General features: G+C 50.3%; 10 protein-coding genes across 10 annotated transcripts; 8 read left to right on the top strand and 2 right to left on the bottom strand.

Annotated features, from left to right (window-relative positions):
• Positions 1-395: 395 nt before the first annotated feature.
• ASPSYDRAFT_54323 (OSTA/TMEM184 family protein) lies at positions 396-2,348 on the top strand (the record flags this gene model as incomplete). The annotated part of the gene is made up of 6 exons (XM_040848834.1): positions 396-438; positions 519-669; positions 735-1,032; positions 1,108-1,233; positions 1,286-1,435; positions 1,491-2,348. The coding sequence occupies 6 exons, from the start codon at positions 396-398 to the stop codon at positions 2,346-2,348; spliced, it is 1,626 nt and encodes a 541-aa protein (XP_040708739.1).
• Positions 2,349-3,294: 946 nt separating this feature from the next.
• Positions 3,295-4,562, bottom strand: ASPSYDRAFT_54322 (COP9 signalosome complex subunit 6; the record flags this gene model as incomplete). The annotated part of the gene is made up of 3 exons (XM_040848833.1): positions 3,295-3,713; positions 3,769-4,251; positions 4,304-4,562. 3 exons carry the CDS (start codon positions 4,560-4,562, stop codon positions 3,295-3,297), a joined length of 1,161 nt encoding a protein of 386 aa, XP_040708738.1.
• Positions 4,563-4,784: 222 nt separating this feature from the next.
• Positions 4,785-7,117, top strand: ASPSYDRAFT_39713 (uncharacterized protein). The gene has a single exon (XM_040845948.1). It carries the CDS (start codon positions 4,843-4,845, stop codon positions 6,784-6,786), a length of 1,944 nt encoding a protein of 647 aa, XP_040708737.1. The 5' UTR covers positions 4,785-4,842; the 3' UTR covers positions 6,787-7,117.
• On the top strand, positions 6,989-8,159 carry ASPSYDRAFT_39712 (DNA-directed RNA polymerase III subunit C31). Its single transcript, XM_040845947.1, has 3 exons — positions 6,989-7,145; positions 7,264-7,507; positions 7,593-8,159. The coding sequence occupies exons 1-3, from the start codon at positions 7,035-7,037 to the stop codon at positions 7,979-7,981; spliced, it is 744 nt and encodes a 247-aa protein (XP_040708736.1). The 5' UTR covers positions 6,989-7,034; the 3' UTR covers positions 7,982-8,159.
• A 691-nt stretch (positions 8,160-8,850) lies between these two features.
• Positions 8,851-9,769, top strand: ASPSYDRAFT_139983 (SDR family NAD(P)-dependent oxidoreductase; the record flags this gene model as incomplete). The annotated part of the gene is made up of 3 exons (XM_040840998.1): positions 8,851-8,940; positions 8,991-9,462; positions 9,552-9,769. The coding sequence occupies 3 exons, from the start codon at positions 8,851-8,853 to the stop codon at positions 9,767-9,769; spliced, it is 780 nt and encodes a 259-aa protein (XP_040708735.1).
• Positions 9,770-10,832: 1,063 nt separating this feature from the next.
• ASPSYDRAFT_54318 (uncharacterized protein) lies at positions 10,833-14,823 on the bottom strand (the record flags this gene model as incomplete). The annotated part of the gene is made up of 8 exons (XM_040848832.1): positions 10,833-10,915; positions 10,979-11,627; positions 11,797-11,842; positions 12,721-14,152; positions 14,215-14,219; positions 14,280-14,378; positions 14,440-14,615; positions 14,671-14,823. 8 exons carry the CDS (start codon positions 14,821-14,823, stop codon positions 10,833-10,835), a joined length of 2,643 nt encoding a protein of 880 aa, XP_040708734.1.
• Positions 14,824-18,062: 3,239 nt separating this feature from the next.
• ASPSYDRAFT_141770 (uncharacterized protein) lies at positions 18,063-20,063 on the top strand (the record flags this gene model as incomplete). The annotated part of the gene is made up of 2 exons (XM_040841184.1): positions 18,063-19,309; positions 19,463-20,063. 2 exons carry the CDS (start codon positions 18,063-18,065, stop codon positions 20,061-20,063), a joined length of 1,848 nt encoding a protein of 615 aa, XP_040708733.1.
• A 429-nt stretch (positions 20,064-20,492) lies between these two features.
• cp1 (putative carboxypeptidase S1) lies at positions 20,493-23,281 on the top strand. Its single transcript, XM_040845360.1, has 2 exons — positions 20,493-21,062; positions 21,161-23,281. The coding sequence occupies exons 1-2, from the start codon at positions 20,922-20,924 to the stop codon at positions 22,877-22,879; spliced, it is 1,860 nt and encodes a 619-aa protein (XP_040708731.1). The 5' UTR covers positions 20,493-20,921; the 3' UTR covers positions 22,880-23,281.
• ASPSYDRAFT_193722 (uncharacterized protein) lies at positions 20,613-21,239 on the top strand (the record flags this gene model as incomplete). The annotated part of the gene is made up of 1 exon (XM_040843676.1): positions 20,613-21,239. A coding segment is annotated over one exon (226 nt), but the record flags the coding sequence as incomplete, so codon positions are not given.
• Positions 23,282-23,683: 402 nt separating the features above from the next.
• ASPSYDRAFT_140996 (putative DnaJ domain protein Psi) lies at positions 23,684-24,964 on the top strand (the record flags this gene model as incomplete). Its single annotated transcript, XM_040841096.1, has 3 exons — positions 23,684-23,831; positions 23,902-24,599; positions 24,668-24,964. The coding sequence occupies 3 exons, from the start codon at positions 23,684-23,686 to the stop codon at positions 24,962-24,964; spliced, it is 1,143 nt and encodes a 380-aa protein (XP_040708730.1).
• Positions 24,965-25,988: the final 1,024 nt, after the last annotated feature.

The following is a 25,988-nucleotide window of genomic DNA, read 5'->3' as shown; positions in this document are numbered from 1 at the left end:
TACTTCGTGGCCGTGCAATTGAAATTGGTGTCCACTTTGGGTAACTGGTTCGCGCTGAAACCTGCCCCGTCCAGCTCGTGGTCTTCATTGCAACTCTAGCCAGCTGAGCGGAATCTGCCGCCTGATCTTCTCTCAACTTTGTTGATCTTCGTCCTCATCAACACCGCAGCATCGCAACATTTTGCTTCCAGGAACCACCAAAAGCAAAAACAAACGTGAGGAATTACTAGCCGCTGCGTGGTTCCAGGGGTTGATCTGCCGCACTCCGCAGACAAAAATAGTCGTGGCGGATAAGATAAAGCAAAGATACGCTCGGACTCGGCGCCTGTTTCTGTTTCTTCATCCACTTCTCTCCCGCTCATTGCGCCATTGTCGCGGCCTCAAACACCCCGAGCATGGGCTGGCCGGTGTGCAATACTACCCTGGAAGACGAGACCAGTACGCTCCCAATAATCCACGTCTCCCGCTGTTTAATGAAGAACCATGCAGTCGCTAACCACTGTACTCCTTGGTAATAGTCGACGAGATCGACTTATGGGATGGCGGTCTTACCTTCCACGAGCTCTGCGTCATCCTTGTCGGTGTTTTTGCGCTCATCGCTGGTTTTGTCGCCTTTTATCTGATCATGCGACATGCGACCCATTACAGCAAACCCGCTGAACAACGGCAGTACGCGCTCCGATCCTAGCCCACCCCTTCCGATGTCGATCCGCTAACCGTTGACCTCGTTGTAGTACTATTCGAATTCTTTTGATGATACCTATTTACGCCCTCGTCTCCTGGCTCAGCACATTTTACTATAAACATGCTGTTTACTACAGCGTCCTGGGCGACTGCTACGAAGCGTTCACGATCTCCGCCTTCTTTGCATTGATGTGTAGTTATATTGCTCCCGATTTGCACAGTCAGAAGGATTACTTTCGCGCAATACAACCGAAAAACTGGATCTGGCCCATAACCTGGCTGCAGAAGATTTCGGGCGGGAAGAAAGGTGTTTGGAGAGTTCCGCGGAGTGGTCTGACATGGTTCAATGTAAGACCAAAAAACGACCGCGCGCATGCGCGTTGAATATTAATGGCAACGTGGGTGCTAACTAGTTTCCTTTAGGTTATCTGGGTTGGAGTCTTTCAGTATTGCTTTTTGCGCGTATTGATGACTATTGTCGCAGTGGCTACACAAAAGGCCGACCTCTATTGCGAGTCTTCTCTTAACCCGGCATTCGCCCACATCTGGGTATGCCCTATTCCCGCTCTGCTCTAGGATTAAACGCTAATTTCTATCAAAGGTCCTAGCCATTGAGTGTATCGCGGTCACTATTGCGATGTACTGCCTAGTGCAGTTTTATGTTCAGATCAAGGACGAAATTAGCGAGTACTCTCCATTCTTGAAGATCCTGTCAATAAAGCTCGTCATTTTTCTGTCATTCTGGCAAACGGTAAGAGCCAACTTCGTTCCTATTACCCAGATGCGTGTGCTAACACAGCGTCTAGATTGTGATATCCTTCCTATTTTCGTCGGGGGCTATCCAGGCCTCGAAAAAGATTGCCGCACCCGACCTTAAGGTCGTTCTTGCGCACCTAATTATTAGCATCGAAATGGCCTTCTTTGCCATATTCCATCTCTGGTCATTCCCATGGAAACCATATGCTGCCGGGTTTCAAACTGACGAAATCACTGACATGTATGGAAATGGTAAAAGTACTTACCAAGGCGGGCGCTGGGGACTTCGCGCTCTTCTTGATGCCCTCAACCCAATTGATCTCGTCAGGGCCATTGGGCGCAGCATGCGTTGGTTATTCGTTGGTCGAAAGAACCGAACACTTGACCCCAGTTACCAGCCTACGAACGAAGCCATCCGTCTTAACCCAACAGAGGCTGAGGTGCACCCAGCCGACACAAGCTATGGAGGTGCTGGTGCTGTTATGACTGGCGGTGCTTCAAGTCGTTACGGGAAACAACAAGATGAAGAAGGTGAAGTCCTACTTTCCCATGCTCAGCCGAATCCGTCAAACACAGATATGGGAACGGCCCCTCCACCATACGACGAAGACCAGGATCAGTACCACTTCGTCAACAACAGGTCTGATGACCATCTTGGAGATTCCAATCTCCATCCACACTCTGGGTCAATGTCGCCATTTGAGGAGGTGCATTATCCCTCCGGGCCGTCTAGGTCCCCTTCGGATTTGGACAGTGGTTCTCACCACAATACCGTCGAGTATCCAACTAATACTAGTCACTTTCCGACATCATCAACCGAACTCCAAGAGCAGCCACCCATCCCGCTACCAGATTCCTATCAACCCCCACATACCCGATATGATTACGATACCCAAGGACGGCGATAGTAGAAGTTGAAACCCTTTGGTTTTCTTGTCTAACGATTGCATTTCCGTTTGAGATTCCCCTGGCCTTCCATCCAAGGCTGTGTTTTGATATCTATGTTAAGAAAAATACCCTGCATATATGATTTGGTTTGGTTTTTAGCGCGCTCTTGGTGATTCATTAGACTTAATAGGTATCTCACATGGAGAATTCGGTATATGTGTGGGTGATATTCTTTTTGTTTCGACGTCTGAGACCTGATTTAGCTCTGGGCATTCTAACTTTAGGGCTATACTAAGTACTAGTTAGGAGTAGGGCTTTACATCATCATAAACGACGTACAATAAAGTAGTACTAGATCCCAGCTGCCCTGGCGTGGGTTGTTCCTTCTCAGAATATATTGAGCTTGACCACACTTTCATAGACATACCTAACCATTAATCCCCTAACTTTTGCACGGCAAGGTAGGTCGAAACGGGCTCTGGCTCGATCGTCCCTTCTCATCCTGCACAAAGCATACATAGGCTATTCATCGTGCCTTCCGAGATAGGAAGGTTGCCTTATCCCCCGTTAAAGAAGGCGCTAGGGAGTGGTGCCCCGGGCTGTGGGTTATTCCTCCCTACTTTTGATAAATACCTAACGCGCCTTCCTACTGGGCCGGTCTCCTCAAATGTAGGGCAAGGAAGGCGCGATTCAGCTGGGTGGGTTGTTCCCTGCGCAACTCCATCCATTGGGCATCCCTATTTGGGCTTCTATTTATTTCCACAGACAGGATAAGTGCGGTGGCGGGATGACTACTTTTTCTTCACATGTTTGTCTGGGTACCTGTCGTCATTCAATAAAGCTGTATAGAGTCGCTCAGTGTTTCCAGGTGATATGAAAGATTGCCTGTCTAAAACAAACGCCGCATGTCATTATCTGGGAACCATCATAAACATAAATCGTCTTCTGTTATCGGAAGTGAAAAGACTATCCAAGCGCAACGCCGTCCGTCGACAGAAGATCCTCCTCATATCGTCCTTGCCCACCCATTTGCTTTCGCGCGGTGGCGTTACGCCTGACGTTATTCACAATAGCCGTGCGCTTGCCAACTTCCCTCATGCCTTTAACGCTCTGACTGAGTTGGCCAAGCAGGGCTACTAGGTTGACGTCGTTGTTTTGCGCGAGAGCTTCTTCGGAGAAGGCGCTCTGTTCGTGTGGCGTGAGAAGAGATAGGTTTGAGAGGAGGGAATTAATGTCTCGGAGGGTGCCATGCTCCAGTTGGGTTGCAGGTTTTTCCCGGCCTTCTGCGGACGACGGGGATATGCTCGAGACGTAGGACTTGATCAGGGTTATCCGCGACTCGAGTGTTCGGATAGCATTCAAACGTGTGTTGAGAGAGGCGATAACTAAGAGAAATACCGGGTTAGCAGTGAACAGTGTAGATTCTGTTAGGATACTTACGTTCTTCCTCCTCAGCTGAAAGGAGGTCGGTGTCAACTGTCTGCTTCTCTTTTTGCTTCCGAGTGTTTGTCTGAGAGGAGGCTGGGGCCGCAGTTGAGGATTGTATGGCGGCCGCATTCCTCGCTGTGCGAGCCACAGTATCGATTCCGATCATTTCGGCCTCGCCGGTCTCAACTGTATAGGGTAATTCTCGAAAACGAATATTTAACGACTGCTCTTCGCCGTCCACCTGCATAGCTTTTCCGCTCTCCGTCACGCTCTCTCCCTCGTAGACACTCTCGTAAACAGTGAGAGGTAATTTTCCTTGAGTTGCTGATGCCTCCTTTACTTGAGACGGATGAAATGCAAGGAAAATTGCGGATTCGTTGTGACTTTGGAGGATCTGGCGATGAACCGGGAGATGTGCTGATGTTGGTCCTGAAGGAGGAGCTGTTGCCCACCAGCCGATAAGATCGAGGGCGGGTACTTTATGGACATCCTTGACTGTTTTCATTGAGTTACGCCGGTTCACGATAATCAGAGTGCAAGCCCTTACATTGCTTTACTCGGTCAACAAACCAGTCATTCGGAAGTTGAGCTTCTCCGTTTGGGCCCTCAACAACAACACATTCGAAAGCATGTTCTACCGTTATCTCACGTCCATTTTGCTGGCCTAAGAGAGCTCCAATAATCGGGCCTTGTTGTGATCGTGCTGCATGTCGTGTGATGTGGTCGGATATCGTGAGGAGAACGAGGGGATGGAGTTGGAGGTGAAGACCGGAGTCGGAAGATTTCTGGGATAGAAGGGATTCCATGTGGTCTGAGATTGTTCGGGAAGATTGGCGATTCAATTGAGTTTGAGATGATGGCCTTGGTCGGCCGAGTTGATCGTCGCGTTGTAGGTTGCTTGCTGAAGTTGATGACCTCGCTTCCCCAGGATACCTAAGAGGGGCCTGCTATGGTGTTTGTTTGGTTTGCACTCCGCTTGGAGCTTCCCCGCCAGTATTTCCACCCAGCTTCCAACACTCCTGCTTTCGCATCTTTCAAAGACGCGCAGTTCATCGATTAAGAGGCAGAATTTGTCATTTGGCCAAAATGGCGGTCCCAGCTACGTATGATGAAGTTACGGCTCATCTACAAAATGTTCAGCGCGATCCCTCCACACCTCTAGACCAGACTATCCTTGACAAGCTCAAGCTAGAGCTTACAGAGAGTACGGACCGTAAAGTCCCCGCAACATTGTTGACACAAATATCGCAGCTCCTGCCCGTCCTCCAGGAAGACCCTACACCTGTAACTACCCTCGGTATCAAGTCCGCTGCCTATTTCAGTTTCTCCGACCTTCTCGCTGTCGACCCTCCTATCAATTTCATCGCCGGTTTCCGTGCTCCGTCACCACCCATAAATGAGCTAGCTTTAACTCTATTGCGCAAAGCAGGGAACGTTCCAAGCGACGCTGCAATAGTTGCTGGTGACCCGGAGTTAGTGGTATCCTTGGTGGAGCTTTGGCTTTCAACTTCTTCAACCGCTGTCGCTCAGGCTGCATTTGATGCTTTGTGGGCGCTTCTGGAGGTTGACCAGACGAGTACATTGGAGAACGGGGGACACTCAGGAGATGCATCTGGTGGACAAGGTCTCATGTGGAGAAGGGTTTTCACCGACAAGGATGTTTATGGACGCCTGTTCTCCTTTTGCAGTCTTACGGATAATGATTCCAGCGCCCTATCGGCCCGGGAAAAGACAGTAGCCCAAGGCAGGTTAATGGGCTTTCTTGTGAAAGCAGGTCAACTACGCTGGGACTTCATCTCGAGCTCGCATATCGCAGAGGTTGAGACTAGATACAGGAGCAAAAACCTTCTGCATTTCGCGTCTTGCGAAATGGTTGACAAGAGTGATGTTTTGATGCACATGACGCAGCTGAACTTCTTTCGTGATTTGCTAGAAATCGAGGCTCCCAACCTGACATCTCGTACCGTTATACAGTCAGCGTCTACATTCTCTTCCCCAGCCCTGGACTTCCTCATCTCAAACGGTATCCACAACACTTTGCTGGAGTACTACGTGGATGAATCAAAATTGGATCCTGTGGACCTAAGTTTCCTATGTGGTCCGGTCATGGCTTATGTCGCTCAATATGCTGAACTTTACCCCAACCACTTTTTGCGGAATCCTCAAACTCTATTGGATCGCATTCTTTCTCGGATCGATGCATCGTTCTTGATATCATCCACACAGTGGGCACACGGACCTGCTCCAAGTGGCCAACTCAATGTGCTTTCCTCTCTTCCGCGGGTATTACTGTTGGAAGCCACTAAGAAGGGCATGAACCCAGTTTTGGCTTTGCCAACAAATCCCCCAAACCAAGAGGTTTTCAACGCTCTAGGGAAAATATTTCATGGACCTCCAAAGCACACTCGCTCTGACTCCATGGACCTTACTACATCCGGTCAAACAGCAACGGACTGGAACAAAGAAGCAGCGGCGGCCCGTGTGTTGTACTTTATGTATCAGAATCACCGATCATCTTTATGGGACGATGTCGTTTCTGCAGCTGATGTTTTGGCCATGAAGGATATCTCGCTTGCGGCTCTGTCATTTATGCTTGCTGTAGTTACTGCCAATTGGCAGCCATTATCTGGCGAAGCTACCTCTGTCCATGGCACACCGCGATACCAGCTTCCAACTGAGGAGGAGCTTGGACGTTTGTCGCCAGCAGCGCAAGGAAACCTTCCTCAGTCAGGTGCCTGGGTGGCCATTACTCCTCCCGCCCTTACCATCCTGTTACCTTTTCTCTTCAAACCACCTCGTTCGTACTCCGAGTTTGTCGCTGGTGGAGCAGCCGACCCACAAAATGCCGTCTGGAAGGTTGCGACGGCGAGGTACGATGTTCTGGTCGCCTTGTATAGGTCTATGCAAAGTATTGAGGACCGCGGACCGGATATTGAGGACATCGTACGCACGTTGAAGAAGAGGGTTGATGACGGGCCCTTGGGCCCTGGGGTCCGGGTCGTCACTCAGGTCGAGACTGCAGGCATGTGAAAAATTGCAACTGGTTGTAAATATGCCATATATCAATTTAGTTATCAACTCCCATGCGTTACTTCCTTTTTACATAGCAAGCGACCTGCATGATAAAGTCCGAGCCCTAATTCCGCTGATGTGCAGCCCCCGCCAAGGCGGTGAGTCAAGCTCCGCCGGAACTTTTTCTCTCGCCGCAGAAAGAAAGCTGCGGACATAACATTACATTTTCTCCCACCCCAAGTTCCAGGCACAATTTACCGCAGACAATGTCACGGTTTGGCGCAAAGAAGGGCAGAAAATTGCCCGGTGCAGAATTTACCTGGGACAACACCGACGCAAGTGGCGAGGCTGACACAGCGCCTACTCCGCTCTTCCCTGTACGTTGGCCGTGACACAAGCAAAGTCCTTCCTCTCTCTCTAATTACAACCATTGCCATCATATACTCCACCCAGTAAAACTTACACAAAACTTACACTGTGTCTTGCCATGGATAGAAATATGCCGTTCCCCGCGCGCGACCCCTAAGCGAGCGCGAGCAAGTGCAAGTCGATCTCTATCGAACCCTCCGCGAGCGATTCCACGACGGGCCGTACTACTCCATTCTAGGCGCATCCTCGGGGACCGGGTACACCACGAATTCGAAGGCGAACTTTGATCCTTTTAATGGCATGCCCTCGTATTCGGGGAAGTATCAAAAAAAGAAGAGACTTGTGCCAAGGGTGCAGGGGAGACCGTATGGTGAGTTTATATTCCCCAATCGCCTCGTTGTAATTTCTTTTCCCTTTCCATTGCCAGCTGGTGTTAATACTTGTCTGGGTGGCAGTCATGAAATTCTTCCCTCGTGAGCTCTGGACAACCGTCAAGCCGAATTACAAACCGGATGGGCTACTCGATGGGTACGTGCCGCAGACTTTGCAGAGCGGGATGAAGCGGGGGTTTGAGGAGGATGATGAGGACGATGATACTTTAAAGCGGCGGCGACAGGGAGACGGTGAAGAGGGCGACGAGAATGAGGATGCTGAGGGGCCCATTCCTGACGCCGAAGAGGAGCAGGACGAGGAGGAGATCGTGGATGATGATTTTGAGGATGATGATGATGAGATGGGTGGAGATTATAACGCCGAGCAGTACTTTGACGGCGGTGATGATGAATACGGGGATGACGGATTTGGTGATGGAGGGGGTGGTGGCGGTGATGAAGATACATATTAAGGTGCATTTGTACGGATACCCTTGCTTTTTTGGAGTTATGGCTATCTTTAAGCGACTATTTAGCATATCAATTGGGACTATCATTGAGTTCCTTTTCTATTAACTATTAATCCTACCACAAGAGGAACGTCGTCGAAAACAGACTGGGTATTGTCTTGGAATTTTATATTCTGTACTCAAGCCCTAACTCCAATGCTGATCGTGCCTTCGCACTGCTTAAAGTACAGGTGTTCTATGACGAAGCCGCCACTTGGCAGGAGCAAGAGACCCATTGCACTTTCCAACAGCACTCAAATTGCAAACCTTCAGGAAGGCGCGATGGGCTAGATCGCACCTGCCTTAGGCGGGGTGGCTCGTTTGCTGGATTAGGAAACCACTATGGCCAGAACACCGGATGCTTGGATAGGAAGGCACACTTACTGTCGGGCCCAGGCGCATACCTTGAGATCCAGATGGGTTGGTACTAAACCGACCAAGTTAGACAGCTGGCACCACCGGCTGGAGACTTTAAAACAATACAGTTATACAGTAGCAAGGCTCCATGACAATGTGGAAGGTGATTCCGACGACTGCGGGGAAGACACGGGGAAGATTCAAAAAGTTGGCCCCGTTGAGGACTACAGTTCCAGCACCTATAAATGGAAGTCTGAACTTTTCAGCTGGTATTAGTTACTCTGACCCAACCAAGCTTATACTCGTTGCTCAGCCCAATTCTTGAGTATGACTGGTCCTAGTTCGGCAGCCAGCCTTTTCGATGTCACTGGTATTGTTGCGGTGGTGACTGGTGGTGGAAGTGGTAAGATATGAAAATCAGTGTACAATACTTAGATTATCTGGTTAACGAAGCTGTATTAGGTCTGGGTCTGCTCATGTCGCGGGCACTTGCAAGTAATGGTGCGAAGAAGGTTTACATTCTTGGAAGACGCAAGAACATCCTTGACCAAGCAGTGGCAGACATAGTAGCCTCTCCAATCCCCCGATATATAAACGCACTTCTAATGTTATATAGGGCCATGATAACGTAGTCCCAATCCAATGCGATGTAACAGACCAAGAAGGGCTCAATTCGGCCGTATCGTTTATCGAGTCAGATATAGGACACATCAATCTCCTGGTCGCCAATTCAGGAATTATCGGTCCATCCGGGGGCGTGCCCCCCGGATCAAGCATCGCACAGGTGCAAGAGGCGCTGAGAAAGATACCCATGCAGGAATTTACCAACACTTTCCACGTGAACTGCACTGCAGTTTTCTACACCGCAATCGCATTCCTCGGGCTCCTGGATGCCGGGAACAAGAAGCAGAACTACACCAACGGCAGGAGTCAAATCATTGCTACCAGCAGTATCTCCAGTTTCAACCGCCGCATCACGGATGGATTTGCATACGGGACAAGCAAGGCGGCCACAACAATGATGCTGAAGGCGTTGGCTACTTACTTGGTGCCGCACCGGATTAGGGCTAATGTTCTTTGCCCAGGATGTACGTGAGATGGCAACACCCATCAAATGATACATATATCTCCAACAAGACAGCAGGAATATGCACTGACATTAGTTGTTCAACTCTAGGGTTTCCAACTGATATGACGGCGGATCATTTTCACGGAAACGACCCAACTGCGGAGGGGGCGTTTCCCCTGAACGAAATTCCGGCTGAGCGAGCTGGAACGCCTGAGGACATTATGGGTCCGTTGTTGTATCTGTCTTCGCGTGCGGGGGCATATTGCAATGGGAACTGTGTGATTACCGATGGTGGTCGTTTGAGTGTCACTCCTGCTACCTACTAGGGCAGTTACTTCCGTCGTAGTGGAAGGTCTTCAGTCGGAGAGGGAAGATCCCGTAACTACTTCAAGCTATCACTTATCTAGTTGAAGACTTTTACATCTGCGATTTTGTTTCTATTGCGGACTAAATAATACACCAACCGCTCTTCGCCGCATAGCCACAGCATGACAATCTTAGTAGTTTGGCTACTACTGCCACTACTTTGATAATACTGAGGGTTGGACAATGCCGCATCATAATAATACTGAGTATGAGGCGGCTGACCTCTAAGTAGATCTATTATTATAGAGAACGATTTCGGTACCAGAGATCCCCAATATGACACAGCCAAATCAAAGTGAAGAAATTCGACTCCTACCATTCTTGGTAGTACTACACGAGCCCTTCATAGCGATTTACTACTATAATAAAAATGTAATACTCCCGAAATATACTCAACCGCCGTAAGCGATGGCAGGACCGCGGGAATCTATTCCTCTTCCTCCAGTATATGTATTTGGACCCATCGTCTTCCCGCAGACACCTCATATCCACTAATCAAGTCCACAGCAAACCGAACTTAATCGAAGGAACCTGTCCGATCCAGGACCCTGATTATGGGGTGTTCGCGTCCCACTCTTCGGCCCGAACTGATTCGTATGGAAATAAGTACCGTGCTGGCGTGTGCAGACCCCGACCTCAGGGTTGCACGAGAGTTGCTGGTGTTGCGCCACCATGTTTTCATACCGGCATTTGGGTTAGTTCGTTGGGAAGGGTGATATATCATATTGGCTTATTTTTTGACTCTATTGTGTTGGATTTCTGCCAAGGTCGAGCATTTTCATGCTCAAAGGTAATTTGCAATGGCCAAAAAAATATTTTGAGTATATGCTTTATTGTGTACTTAGCCCGTTTATACAAAGCCAGCTGCTACAGAGTAAGCGACTGGCATAAAGTGATAACAAAACGATGTACACAAGATCTTGCCTCCAGTCATGCTTGTAGAGGCGTCAGAAATAAAAAATAAATACCTTCGTCTAGCTAACTAATCATAAATCAACAGTATCATGTATATCACAGAGCTGCTCACAGAGCTCCAAGCTCCTTCAGCTTTCCGATCAGGCCATCGACATCCTCGACCTTGCCGCCACCCTGTCGGGTCGGGGGTTCTGTGATAAAAGTTAGCATCCCGAACAAGCATCCAAGACAAAGCCAAGTTGGAATAAACATACCCGTAACCTTCAAGGTCTTCAGGCGCTTCTTATCCTCTACACCAAAGTCCGCCAGCGTCTTCTTCTCCAGAGGCTTCTTCTTTGCCTTCATGATGTTAGGCAGACTAGCATACCGCGGCTCGTTCAGTCGCAGATCAGTCGTAATAACCAGCGGCAGCTTAGCTTTAAGGGTCTCAACACCACCATCGACTTCGTGCGTAATCTCAACGGTCCCCTGATCATCCTTAATGTCAACCTTGCTGGCTTGCGTCGCCTGCGGCCAGCCCAGGAGACCCGCCAGCATCTGACCCGTCTGTCCCTGGTCACCGTCAATGGCCTGCTTTCCAAGCAGCACCAGGTTGATGTTCTCCTTCTCCACGACAGCGCGAAGCGTCTTGGCAACGGTCAAAGGCTCCAGGCCGCCGTCGTTGCTGTCAGGCACGTCAATGTGGAAGGCACGGTCGGCGCCCATGGCCATCGCAGTGCGAAGGGTGTCGGCGCATTTCGGTCCGCCGGCGGAGAGGGCAAGGATGTTGTCGACCTTTAGGGGCCCCTTGCGTTCGCGGAGACGCACGGCTTCCTCGACGGAGAGCTCGTCGAATGGGTTGAGGGAGTGCTTGACACCAGCGGTCTCGACGCCGGTTTGGGCCTTGTTGATTCGGGGTTTGATCTATGTTTATTAGCTCACTGTAAACCGAGTAATAAATGCTATACGATTAAACAAAGGAAAATGCGAGCGTGGATCCCCGGGGTGAGCAGCCCAACAGTAGCAACTCGAAGACCTCCGAGTGGACAAGCCTGCGCCGAAGACGGAGCTCAAGCAAAGAACAAAAACTCACCGCATAGTCAATGACCCTCTTAACAGGGACAAGAATCCGCAAACCGCTAGCCATTGTGAGATATGTAGCTGATTAAAGTATTCTCGCACTCGTGGTAATCCAGCAATTGACTCCTAGACAGCGGGGACCGGAGTAGAAGTCAAGGAGGGTGGTGTTGGATAAGGTAGGCCGATCAGACGGAGGGCAGAAAACAGGTGACTTGAGGGCGGAGAGACGAATTGAGCGGGCCGAGTGTCCAACCAGGTGATCCGCTCGATTGGCGTGAGCAAGTCCGATCCGCCTCCAGCCGAGGTTACCCATCGCCTGCCCAGCAACCTTTAACGCATGTAGCCGACTTTGTGGCACATCGGTCATCTCTGCGGTTGGCCTTCAGGCGGTTGTATGGGTATATCAGGAACTACCATACCGAACAAAGTATCGTAGTTTTGAGTTTTAAGCGATTTGCCTCAATTCAGCGTCGTCAGATCATGTACGTTACCACTCCTTGTAGGAGGTAAACATACCATTATTCGCGGCCACTCCTTATAATGAGCCTCGGCTCACTGCACCCTCTGTAGATCTATAGCTGGGCGGGCTCCAGCGGCTCGTATGCTCTGCGCCGAATATGAAGTGGTGCCTGAGGCCATCAGTTTTTATGGAAAGCCCTCGCATGCCTCTATTGGCCAACCCGCAATAAAGGCATGAACTCAACTTTATTTAAACATCTGGACTTAGAGTTCGTTCACTGTTCTTTTATGCTTCAAGACGCCATACAGGGGAAGGAATTGTGGCTGGTGAGCATCTAAGGTTTGTGCAGGGACTGAAGCTAGGTGATAGTGGCTTCGATATTGGAGTTTCACCTCCATGATCTATCTATATACTATTTGCCTTGATTTTATTTATCTATATTTAGCAGAGCAATATCGACTGTTTTCCAATCCTCACCACGTCTCTTGCTTGTATCTACCTGTCTTCTCCATGCCCATCAAATGATCTTCCGCCTCCCGTCTACTGAAACTCTGAGTGCCAGCCTCATTCCCAGACTGGAACGCCTCTGTTAATGACTCCCGCACAGCCTGAGGCATACGCCCTGACGAGCCACAAACAAACACGGCGCCACCTTTATCATGCAGCAGATTGAAGACTAAGCTCGAGTTCTCCTTGATAACATCCTGGACGTAAACCTTCTGCTTCTGATCCCGCGAAAACGCCGTCAAAACTTTAAGCTTGATTAGCTCGCTCAAGTGGTGCCACTCGTCCTCAAAGAAGAAATCCGACTCTCTATTGCGGCCACCGTATACGAGTATCGTCGGCTCAATGGGCGGATCAACGCCTGGGTTCTCCTCTTGATACGACTTGACTATCGCGGCTTTTTCCCAAAGCATGGATCGTAGCGGTGCAACACCCGTACCAGGCCCAATCAGCATCATCGGCCCAACTAGTTGACCGACGGACGAATTTAGGCCACCTCGCTGGAGCTGGACGCGGAGGGTACTCCCGGGCCGCAAGTTGGCAATATACTTAGTGCAAACGCCCTCTCTTATTCTCCTAATCACGGTACGATATTTGACGATTGCGATTAAGAGTTCAAACTTTGCGCCGCCTTCTGGGGTTCGCTTCAATTCTCCGCCGCTGGCGATGCTGAATTGGCGCCCGCGGATGATCGGAAATGCGGATATTGCGTGCTGCCAGGGAATTTTGACAGTGTCGAACTCATGTAGGATCTCGATAATGCTGCGCCGCGGTCGTGTGGTGTAGTCCCAGAACTCATCGAGGAATTCGGGGTTGGTGAATTCTAGTAAACGCTCCTGATGCAGGTCATAGGTGGTATAATGGGCAATTGAGGAGAAAAATGACCGACGGGGGATCGCACGGATGTCAAGGTAGTTTATGAGTAGCTCGCGTAGGGTTAGCCTGGGATGGGATTCGAGATTGTGGATGGGCGGGATGGGAGTTTCTTCTGGTGAGAGAGTGCTGTCGCGAGGAACTAATGATACTAGACGGTCGGCCTGCTCCTGCCAGCCCATCATCTCAATGAGGCTCTGGACATCCTCGGGGGTGTTTTTTGGGGTGATTGCTATTACATCCCCTGGAGCATACGACACTGGATCGGGCACAGTTAGGGTCAAGTGACGCACGTCCTGCCAGTGCGTTTTGGGTGTTATACGCTTGTTCTGGGTCAGTGTCGCCGCCAAGCTATCGTGGAGTGGGCGACGGTCATTGTCAAGTCGATATGAGTCTGGGAAGTCTCCGGATATGGTTACCCCATCCGCTTTGGGAGGAAGAGCAGCTTCGTCTGAAGGTGGTACATCCTGCTCTCGCAGTTGCAGAATCCATTTTGGTGGCAGTTGAACATCTTCCGGTATCGGTTCCTGCCCTTGAGGAAGAGGATATCTTTCAAGCAAGTGCGTTCGGAAACCTGTCAACCATGGAATAAACGTTCCCTCGAGGCTATAGCAATTGTCAGCGGGTGGAAATCGGGGATATAGGAATAGGAAGCGTACCCCTCAGGATGCTGTTGGTCTGCTTCCCCACCAGAGTGAATCTCATCAGCGCCCAGCTGCAGCAGCCTCCTGTATAGTTTGCGCGCGGCCCAATTGAACCTGCCATTGTTAGAAACGCACAGATTGGAGAGTCCCATCCGAAGCATTGGAAAATACTAACTTGGGATATGAGCTGTCACCAAGCCCAAACCATGTAAAGCTGACCCCGCTGAGGAAAGTTGGCAGTAGCTTCTTCAAAAGCAGCGACTTCCAGAACGTCTTCGCGTTAGCAGGCAGATCTCCCTGGCCGGTAGTAGACACCGAAAAGATAACAATTGTGTACGACTTCAATGCCTCCTGGATCCGCAATTAGAAGGATTCTACAGATGTATAAAAACGCGGGGTAACAAACCGGCTTAACGTGGTTTAACTCAGAAACGTGGGTGGTGAAATGGAGCCGCTCGACCATCGCGCCGACCTCCTCGGCGACATCCTGCGCATTGCCAGTTTCGGAGCCGTAGAGGACCAGAGCAGTGCGTCGCTGCGAGGCTGCATCTCCGCTCATGCTGGCTGGTTAATTGCAGCAATAACCTTATAGCGCTGGTGCGGCTTGTGATCGCTTAAGTTGCTTGTTGTTGGAGTCAAATTCGGTTCGAGACTCCGCTGATCGGAATGATGTCATCCGGGATCGGACTGAAATTAGACACTCATTCACAACTCACACCTGACGCTTCTATATCTAGCTATTTCTAAGTAAAGTAGGGATATCTAGCATGGTTTTGCTTGCTACTCTCCATATTTTACATGACTGGCGAGCTGCTAGTCCTCGTATTAGACATTTTACTGCGTCAGCCGCAGCCCTATTGTTCGTGGTTAGTAATACATTCTACTCTGTAACTAGGCCACGGGCGCAACCAACCTGCGTATACCCAGCCCGACGTAGGTAGTAGTCTCTGATGCTGAGATGGTAAATACTAAATATACGTTGCAGAAAGCATTGGGGGCCCAACGAAATCATTCTGGGACAGGCCTGCATAGCCATGGAGCATGGTGTTTGATGAACAAATTCCCGAAGCTGTGGGATGCTTGATGTAACGGAAAAGTTTTCAAGAGAGGTGTCATATACTCCGTACATGAAGGTTCATCAACATATCATGCAATCCTGCAAGATTTAGTTTTTCCCCTTTAGTGGTGGCAGTGGAGACTGCCGACTGAGGTGGTCTTTGCTTGGAGGGTTGGTCGGAATGAAGTCGGAATGAAGGTATAGATAGAGGGTTCGGTCTCCGTTTCAAATATATTAACCACATAGATGACGGGTGACGACAATATTTGTCGTTATCGATGTGCATATTCTAACTGCCTCAAGAAGGATTTCGAGTGACTTCTTCTGGTCATTGAATGCATTGGAACCGAAAAACTTTTGGCAGCAATAGTTGCCCCGAAAATGAGCATGAAGGCGACGGAACATTGCGGCCGTTTAGCCGTCACTCGTCAGCCATGGATAGTTCGACCACCTACTCCATTCAGTAAGAAATACTGCTGGCCCGGTACCAAGTCTCCACCTGGCGCATGGAGTAGCCGATCCGATGTCTCGGGGGTTCGCCTTGAGTTCTAGACCGTTGGTCGGATTATACGGAGTACCTCTTAGGGGCTTATTGGTCGGCGCCAGTACCACCACGAAGAAAAATCTTCAACGAGTACTCCGAGGGCTGGAAAGGACAGGAAGAGATTTCCAGGTCCATCCTCGTGTCGAGAGAATAATCGTGAGAACAACTTCGATGAACTGATGGAGTACTTTTGGTGGAGTGCGAACTGCTGCATATGACCTGTACGGCGTTGCTGGGGCAAACACCACATGGCCTCTCGACCAGCTATACTTACAAACAATACAGCCAGGCTCGGTTACGCGGAGATCGATCGGCAGTCCATAAGTGGAAATTCCATTGGATTTTGGTCTAGAGAAATGATCCGTAAAGCCCACAGTAGTCGCGAGAAAATGATGGAGAATTGGAGAGCGTCGAGAAGAAAATCTCGAAGGTTGAGATCGCCATCGTCCACTAGGATAGGTCATTGCGGACGTCTTGTCAAGAAAGAGGCCCACAGCAGGCCTTCCCTTTCATTTCCGACGGTCTGGCCCGGATTTAGACTATTGAGAAACTACTGCGCGATACGGGGTGCCCCGTTAGGATGTATCATGCAGGATGAGTAGGCGGCAATCAGATCGCTGGGATGCGGATCGAGGGAAATGAGCGTGGACGGTTTCATAACCGAATCATCGAATTGGAGGCAACAAGGCGGCTAAGCTGGCTTCGCTGATTATCGAAGCATAATGAGGCTGGGCTGAGGAAAAGCGTAGTAGGTGAGCTGTCAGATTTCCGGTGGTCGGAATGCAGCTTGATACATACGATCGGAGGCTGGAATTGGATGCGCTCTTGTCCCTGGGAAGGGGAAGGAAAATTTCAAACCTTGTTTATCGTGGCTGACACGCTTCTCCTCTGGGTCGTCTCGCAGTGAAAATTTCGAATATCCTGAATATTTGGAGGGCTGTCAGGTCTGGTTCAGGGCCCATCGGGTACGTAGTCCATGATGACGACACTGGCCTTGTCGGGGCTTTACACGGAACTGGGGGAAAGAATGCTGGTTCCTGGATATTTGAACTTTGAGTGAATGAGATTGTAGACCTGGCAGGCTGGCAAGGACAGCACAGTGTGCTCTGTAGATAGTCGGAGTCTTGTTCAGATGGCGTGTCAAGGTGATCGACTGCTTATCGATCGCCAACGGGGATCACTGACGGTGTCGATGATGTAACTCTAGCCTCGTTTCTTGAAGCCTCCCCCTCCTTCACTGCAGCTGTGCAGTAGTTTGACCCTTGACTCCTCCTTCCATTGGGCCACTGCTCCATTGCAATGCTCGATCCAGCCACTGTCCTCCGTGCATTTTCTATGCCTTGCCGGTCCAGCCGTTAGCAATCCTAACTAATGGTTTCCTGCGCTGACTCCGCGCAATGCCAGCTGCGCTCCCCAGTCCGATTACTTATTTAGCTAATGCATCCCAGTCTGCTCCCCTGATGCCGATGCTTTTCTTCTTTTTCGTTTCTTCTTTGGACCTCTCTCTCGTGGCCTGAACGCATCAGACCGGCTGATCACCAAACGACCTGTTTGCTGGCGGTAGGTAATAGATCTTGGCGACGCATCCATACATCACAATAAATCCCCCCTTCGGTCGCCTTAACAACACATCCTGGTGAACGCTGAATTTATTCTGCTTCCCGGGACTTCCGTCTGTCGGCCTTATATTAAAACCGGAACCTCAGCCTTGGTGCCCAGGTGGTTCCTCCCCGTCCTTGGAGGTAAGGCCTCGCCGTGTTGCCGGCCCGCGGTTCCCCTTCCAGTATGCCACTGGTTCCCTCAGTTGCCACCCTTCTGACCTTCTTGCCTGCTCAGCTAAGCCAGTCAGCGCAATTATCAATCCGAGATATTGTCGTCGGCATTTCTAACCCCCGGATTTGGCTGTCCGCATTTTCTCTGTCCTCACATTCCCACGCCAGGCGCGCATTCTCCGGCTGTGGCAGACAGGCAGCATACCAGCGTCTACTCCTTTCTCGACCATTCTCTGGCGCGTTTAGACTGCCGACCGCGATACATGTTCGCCGTTTCCGGCACATCCGACTCGTCCAGCGTTCGACTGTGCATATATAGTATCCAGGCTTCCGACTTTACTGCGCAGCCATTCCAAACCCTTTGCGCAGCCTAGTGTTGCTCACCAAATACGCCTCGTCGCAAGCGGGAGCCTTAATTTCCCGCAATGCCTCCCTCCCTTTGGGTTAAGACAAAAGGGACCTCCAAAAAGGGCTTCGATAAGGCATGGCACGCCCTAGACAAGCTGGGGGATCCCGTTAATCGACTGTCCAACCGTGTCGGTGCTGAGGCCTTCTGGCCTATGACCACGGACAAGGAAAGTGACAAAGCCGCCCGAATATTACGCAGCTTCTGCAAAGATGGCTTCTACGCCGACAACGAGACCGATCGACAGAGCTCTGAGAGCGTCATAAACAAGGACACTGGCAAAATCGATAAGCCCCAAGGCAAGCAGCGGGTGTTGAAGAAGATCCCTACCAAGGTCATCCAACAGGCCAAGGGTTTGGCGATCTTTACAACTATGCGTACGGGTCTTTGGCTGAGTGGCTCCGGTGGTAGTGGTGTCCTTTTAGCCCGTATTCCCGAAACAGGGGAATGGAGTCCGCCGTCTGGTATCATGCTACACACTGCAGGTGTAGGGTTCCTCGCAGGCATTGACATCTACGACTGTGTGGTTGTGATCAATACCTATGAAGCTCTGGAGGCATTTAAGAAGGTCCGCTGTACATTAGGCGGAGAAGTTAGTGCTTCAGCTGGGCCTGTTGGGATGGGTGGTGTGCTCGAGTCAGAAGTACATAAGAGACAAGCTCCCATTTGGACTTATATGAAGAGTCGGGGGCTATATGCAGGCGTCCAAGTGGATGGTACTATAATAATCGAGCGAACCGACGAAAACGAACGGTTTTACGGTGAACGCATTTCTGTGACTGATATCCTGGCCGGGAAGGCCAGACACCCTCCTGCATCCATCCAACCTCTCCTTCAAACAATCAAAGCAGCACAGGGAGATATGGACGTGAACGAGGATTTGCTTCCTCCACCGGGAGAAACACCCGGAGATGTGGAGCTAGAGCCAACGCCAGCATTTGGCATCCCAGACCCAGAGGATCCCGATCCGTTTGGCGTCAAAGCTTTGGAAGCCGAAGGCCTGTTCATCCGCGAAGCCGGTTCTAGAGCTCGACCGAGCCATGACGTCTTCGAGTTTAAACCGAACCCGAATAGTCCCGTCTATGCAACCTTCCGGCGAAGTATGGAGAGCTCACAGCGTAACAGCTGGCGGACTAGCGTGCAGAGCTATGTCAGTCAAGACAGAGGTACTCAGACTTTCGATGAACCTTCCACTGCGCCGACTTCTCTCAGCCGTGCATCTTCGCCGAGCAACAGGGACTACTCAGAACCCAAAGACTCGATTCCGTCGGATAACGAGGGGCACTGGGAGACAGTCATCCCCGAGCACCACGAGGCAAACTTCCGTAGCCAGGATAAGAGTGTACAGGAACATCTTATTGACGATGAAGACTTTGAAGTACACGAAGTTAGCAGCGCCAGAATCTCCAGGCCCGACAGCGCTACCGGTTCTCCCGTGTCCGCAGAACCTCCAGCAATGTTGGGCGAACCCATGCGCCAGTCTCCCACTTTTACCCGTGCTCGCCTTGTTACTATTTCCAAGAGACAACCACCATCACTTCCTCCACGGAACCCTTACCGAGCGTCGACCTCGACTTCCACCCCCGCCTCGCCTATTCCTTGGGCGTCATCCGATGATAACCGATCCGTAACCTCCATCTCTACTCGTGCCTCTTTCGGTGGGGCCGCTGCAGCGACGGACAGCGCTAAGAAAGACTCGAGTGCAGGCGCATCATCTGTTGACGAGGCATCTGAGTCACACAAGGCATCTGGTAGTAAAGATGATGAGTTCCACTCCGTATCTAGTGCAGGCTCGTCTGAATCGGGACCAGAAAAGGGAACTGGCGCGCAAGACGAGCATTCTCGATCAGCGACGCCTGAAGATAAACACGATGCGGCTCCTATCGAAGAAAAGGCCGCCGAGGGAGATTCCATCCAGGAGAAGACCACTGAGGGAAATTTTACCGAGGAAAAGATCACCGACGAGGAGGACAAGAATCTACCGCAAGACAAAGTCTCACCAGCAGCAACGCACTCCTAAAGCGTACTATTCTACTATCAACCCTAATTTGCCCTGCCCACTATATTTGATACCCTCCATTCACTCATCATTCGTCTTTTGTTTAAGCGTCTTGTTGTATATATAGGCTTACGTTTCATGTTGTGGATAATTTTGCGTTGGTTGGGGGTCTCTTTGCATTCTCAAGGTTGTCGAGGAGCCGGCATCTACCTTGTTTCCCACTTATTATTCAGCGATATCTTATTTCCATAGGCGCATTGATACGTCAGCATTGTTTTACAGCGTTCAGGGCGTCGGGAGGCACTTGGGAACCGCAGTGTGGGTTGACATAATGTCTTATACAGAACCTTCTAAACTTCTACGAAGGGGAGTTTGTATGATAGCTTTACATGTTGATTATATATCCCGTGACGTTCTTATAACAAATATCTATTTTCTTTATTATCTGTAATCCTATGTGCAAGGGACTCCCGGCTCCGGCCGAGAAATACTCGCAAGCATCAACTGAGTTGGAGCGCATCTCCAACACGGTATTAATTTGTTTATTTGCATCAACAACAGCTTATCACGAAGTTACACTGCATTGAAACCTGCAGGGAGCTTGAAGCCGCTAGTTTGCACTAGGTGTTGCTGGGCGATCGCTGCAATCGTGCCACAGCCTCTCACAGCCTGTCACAGCCCCGTCCACACCGGGGATTGTTACATTGATCGTCGCTTTCCCCGCTATTACCGTCCCCATCGACCCCCTATTGCGTTATCGGCTGCTCCCAACTCCCAAGGTCGTCCTGACCTCTGACACAGATAAAGCCGGGATGATCCCCGATCACCCATGTTTCTCTGTGTGCAACTTGCGTTCTTTGGGTGTTGCTACTTTTCGCAATGCCCTCACTCACGTCGCTGCTCGGCCTCTCCGCGGGCCTGGTCAGCCTTGTTGCCGGCCAGTACTTTCCTCCGTCTCCTGAGGGCGTGAAGGTCGTCCACTCCAAACACCAGAAGGGCGTTACGATTTCGTATAAAGAGGTAATGCGATCCAATTCCTTGGATTCATTTGCTGCTTCAGAATGCGGATAAGCACTTCCGCACCCGGTTCAACCCATTCATTCTAACAATCTCCACAGCCTAAAATCTGCGAAACAACCCCAGGCGTCAAATCCTACTCGGGATACGTCCATCTACCACCAGGCACTCTCAACGACCTCGGTCTGGACCAGCAGTATCCGATTAATACCTTCTTCTGNTTCTTTGAGTCCCGGAATGACCCGCGCAATGCGCCTTTGTCGATATGGATGAACGGTGGGCCTGGAAGCTCGTCTATGATCGGTCTCATGCAAGAGAACGGGCCGTGCCAGGTCAATGTCGACTCGAATTCCACAGAGCTGAACCCGTGGTCCTGGAACAACTACGTTAATATGCTCTACATCGACCAACCGAACCAGGTTGGTTTCAGCTATGACGTACCGACAAACGGCACGTATGATCAGCTGTCGGGCTCGCGCGAAGCCTCGCCTGACGCGTTCGAGAACGGTGTGCCCAAGCAGAATAGCACGTTCTATGTCGGCACCTTCCCGAGCTTGAATGCGTCGACGTCCGCGAATACGACTGAGAACTCGGCTCGTGCGCTTTGGCATTTTGCGCAAACTTGGTTCTCGGAGTTCCCGGCGTATAAACCCCGTGATGATCGGGTTAGTATTTGGACTGAGTCGTATGGTGGGCGCTATGGGCCGGCGTTCACAGCGTTCTTCCAGGAACAGAATGAAAAGATTGCGAATGGCTCGCTTACGGAGCCTGGGGAGTCGCATTACATTCATCTGGATACGCTCGGGATTATTAATGGTTGCGTGGACTTGCTTGTCCAGGCGCCGTTGTACCCTGAGATGGCGTACAATAATACCTACGGGATTGAGGCGATTAATGAAACCGTGTATGACCAGGCAATGGAAGCATGGAGCAAGCCCGGTGGCTGCAAGGACCAGATTACGAGATGCCGCCGCCTTGCAAAGGAGGGCGATCCTCATATGTACGGCCATAATGCGACTGTGAACAGGGCTTGTCAAGAAGCAAACAATTACTGTAGTAACACCGTCGAGGGTCCGTACATTCTTTACTCAGGCCGAGGCTACTATGACATCTCGCACTTCGACCCGGACCCTTTCCCCCCACCTTATTACCTGGGTTTCCTGAGCCAGAACTGGGTTCAGAAAGCCCTCGGCGTCCCGATCAACTTCACCGAGTCCGTCGACAGTGTTTACACCGGCTTCTCGAGCACCGGCGATTACCCACGCTCCGATGTCCGAGGATACCTCGAGGACATTGCATACGTGCTTGACTCGGGCATCAAGGTGGCCCTCGTCTACGGCGACCGTGATTATGCATGCCCCTGGAATGGCGGCGAAGAAGTAAGTTTGCAGGTCGACTACAGCGACGCCGACAAATTCCGCGCTGCGGGGTACGCAGCGCTGCAGACCAACGCTTCGTATGTGGGCGGCAGGGTGCGTCAGCACGGAAACTTCTCATTCACCCGGGTGTTCGAAGCAGGACACGAAGTCCCCGCGTACCAGCCCCAGACGGCGTACGAGATCTTCCACCGTGCGATGTTCAACCGCGACATTGCGACGGGGAAGATCTCCACGGTTAAGAATAGTACCTACACGACCAAGGGGCCGTCTTCAACATTCCATATCAAGAATGAGGTACCTGATAGTCCGGAGCCGACTTGTTATATCCTGTCCATGTCCTCTTATTGTACTGATGAACAGGCTGAGAGTGTGGTGAATGGCACTGCAGTAATCAAGGATTATATAGTGGTGAATGAGAATTCTCCTGGACTTCGAGTTTGAGGGAATTTGCTGCGGATATAAAGACGAGCTCTGGTCTAACCCAGCTGTGTGTGGATCATGCATGTAAATAAATGTCGGTGACCATGAATACACCAATTGGAATAAATGGCGAGGTGTCGGATTCCATCATTCTGATGATTCTGGACGTGGGCGGGTGGATCGCAGCTATCCGTAACAGGCAACTGTGAAGTGCAACAGGTAGCAAGGCGCGGGCACTTTCAGGCACACCCCCAAAGTCCGAGTCGTCTCCCAATCTCGCCCAATATAATTAAATCAACGACCGTGCACGATCTTCATAAAGTTCAAGTCTCGCAGCTCAATTCTCTCATCCTATCAACGGATTCAATATCGACAATTGTGTTGAAAACCAGCCCGACTCGCTGTCCGGGCCGAAGCTTCTCGAATCTTCTATTGGCTCTCCGTTGCGGTCAACGTCACACGTCACACCCTGGGGCTCTGGGCTCTTTCAAGATCGCCCTGGCGTCACTTAAAGAAACAACCCTTTCAACACTATTATAATCCATCGTTTTTCATCTTGTTTGCTGTCGTTGGGTGTGCGCTACTTTTAGCTGATTATTGTGTCGTATCGTTGAGTTATACTCCCATACTCTCCCACCACAGCTCAGCTCTCCGCACTTGTCCCCTACCGAATCTTCTACGTCATTCGAGTTCCCCCTCCAAACTGGTCTTAAAGACAGCACCCTTACCTCTCGCGCGACACCACTTCCAAAATTTGGAGTATTAACAAGACCTCCAATTGGTGTTTCTCGGTCCGGAATTTCTATTTCCATACTATAGGACACAATGGTTGCAGAAACAAAGTTATACGACTCGCTCGGGGTCAAGCCCGATGCTTCCCAGGACGAGATCAAGAAGGCTTACCGGAAGGGAGCCTTGAAATATCACCCAGACAAGAATAAGGATGATGCAAAAGCTGCAGACCGGTTCAAAGGTATGTTTCCTATCCCCTTATACTCCTACTACTTTGTATTCATGGTTGCTGATTAACTGTACTTCCACAGAGGTCTCCCAAGCATACGAAGTCCTATCCGATCCGGAAAAACGAAAAGTATATGACCAATTCGGCCTTGAATACCTCCTCCGCGGTGGACCTCCGCCAACATCTGGCGGCGGTGCAGGCCCCAACCCCTTCGAAGGAGGGGGCATGCCCGGCGGATTCTCATTCGGAGGGATGCCTGGCGGCGGCGGCGCCCGCACGTTCCACTTTTCATCACGACCTGGCGGCGGCGGCCCTGGTGGAGGTGGATTCCAGTTCAGCTCTGCGGACGATATCTTCCGGAACTTTGCCAAGGCGAGCGGTGGCATGGGTGGAGGCTTTGACGACGATGATATATTCTCCATGCTAGGTGGTGGCCTTGGTGGTGGACGCGGTGGAGGTCCCCGGTTCCGGAGCAGTCGCGGGCCTAGTAATGGTGGTGCTGGGTTTGGCCGACAGTCGTCCCAACGGGCGCCGACACCCGAACCGACCGTTGTTGAGAAACAATTGCCGCTGACGCTGGAGGAGATTATGAGTGGATGCACGAAGAAGGTGACTGTTAAGAGCAAGACGTTTGATGCGAGTGGGAAACGTACCGTGCAAGATGTGACGCTGGAAGCGAACATCAAGCCTGGGTTGCGAACTGGTTCGAAGATTAAGTACCGTGGAGTCGGTGACCAGGAAGAAGGTGGCCGACAGGATGTCCACCTCATCGTTACAGAGGTAAGTTAACCGTCATAACCTGAAAACCCATTAATTGTCGTAGATGATCAGTACTGACTACTCAATAGAAAGAACACCCCAACTTCAAACGCCACGGCGACCAACTCATTACTACAGTCGACCTCACCCTCAAAGAGGCTCTTACGGGCTGGAGTCGCATCGTCCGCACTATCGACGGCAAATCAATTAAGGTGTCGAAACCTGGCCCAACAGCTCCTGGTTTCGAGGAGAGTTTCCCAGGTCTCGGAATGACGATCTCAAAGAAACCAAGTGAGCGAGGCGAGCTGATTGTCCGCGTTAATGTCGAATTCCCCAAGACGCTGTCATCTAGTGCAAAGGAGGTGCTGAAGGACGTTCTTCCCTGATTTAATTTGAGCGGAAACTTGGGTTTGATTGCATTCGACTATGAATGATGGTTTTACGTTTGGTCGGTACATACATACACATATTTTTCAGCATTGTTGGCGTTTAGGCGGATATTGCAGGTCCTTTGCGGTTGTTTATTTATCTTGTTTATTTTTTTGTCTACCCGTGATGATAGTGATTCCCCATGATGGGACCGTTGCCTAAGTGAGCATGATATTCCCAAATTTGTTCAGTGCCTAGAACGAAAGAAAAAGTTATTTGGCATTAGTAACAGAGTATGTAGCTCACATGCTATGTGCCCTGGACATTCAATGCGCTTGTACATACTTATTTACCTCAATAATTACAGCAACATATGCATCAAGTACATACTATACTAGTTATAACACATGTCTTTAAACTAGGTAGTATGCCATTGAACAAAACACAAGCTAGCTAAGACTCGGGAGATTATATAAAATCACCAATCTAAACCAAACTTCACCATAGTCATCTGCCAAAAAGAATTACTGCGAAATAAGTAAAGAAACATCCGTTAAAGAAACGAAGAGCATACCTGGACTGACGGGCAGTCAGAGTACAGTACCCTTGGTAATTCTAAACAGGTGCAACAATTCATTCCTGCAATACAGAAATGAAACAAAAATAAGAGTCTCCTAATATTTATAGAGGACCACAGTCTTACCGGAAGACAGTCTTATATACATCGCAAATTCATATTTTTTTTCGCTTTTTGGTCGATGACAATGGAACAAGTGCCCACCCTTGAGCGCTCTGACTTTTGCACGAAACTGACCAGTCTCCATCAATTGGAGAAAGCCATTGCTAAGGTTGTCGGTTTAAAGTGCAACAAATATAACCCAGAAATCGAAATAACAATGGAGCCCATGGACGGCAGCTTGCCCTCGCTAATAAATAGTACGTAGAATGGTGTCGCTTACCTGGTACAAAGGGTGTCAAAAGTCCCGCTACACTTTAGCGCGATCTGCTACTGTGGAGCGGGACCTACCGGCGCCTACTGAA

The sequence above is a fragment of the Aspergillus sydowii genome (assembly GCF_001890705.1).
Source record: "Aspergillus sydowii CBS 593.65 unplaced genomic scaffold ASPSYscaffold_1, whole genome shotgun sequence".
NCBI classification, from domain to species: Eukaryota; Fungi; Ascomycota; class Eurotiomycetes; order Eurotiales; family Aspergillaceae; genus Aspergillus; species Aspergillus sydowii.
This window is presented reverse-complemented; position numbering and strand designations above follow the sequence as displayed.

Excerpts from the sequence above, each read along its gene's own strand:
- ASPSYDRAFT_39712 (XM_040845947.1), top strand. The coding sequence starts at position 7,035 with ATGTCACGGTTTGGCGCAAAGAAGGGCAGAAAATTGCCCGGTGCAGAA. Across the intron at positions 7,146-7,263 it reads CGCCTACTCCGCTCTTCCCT|AAATATGCCGTTCCCCGCGC; the intron begins GTACGTTGGCCG and ends TGCCATGGATAG. Across the intron at positions 7,508-7,592 it reads GGTGCAGGGGAGACCGTATG|TCATGAAATTCTTCCCTCGT; the intron begins GTGAGTTTATAT and ends TCTGGGTGGCAG.
- ASPSYDRAFT_39713 (XM_040845948.1), top strand. The coding sequence starts at position 4,843 with ATGGCGGTCCCAGCTACGTATGATGAAGTTACGGCTCATCTACAAAAT.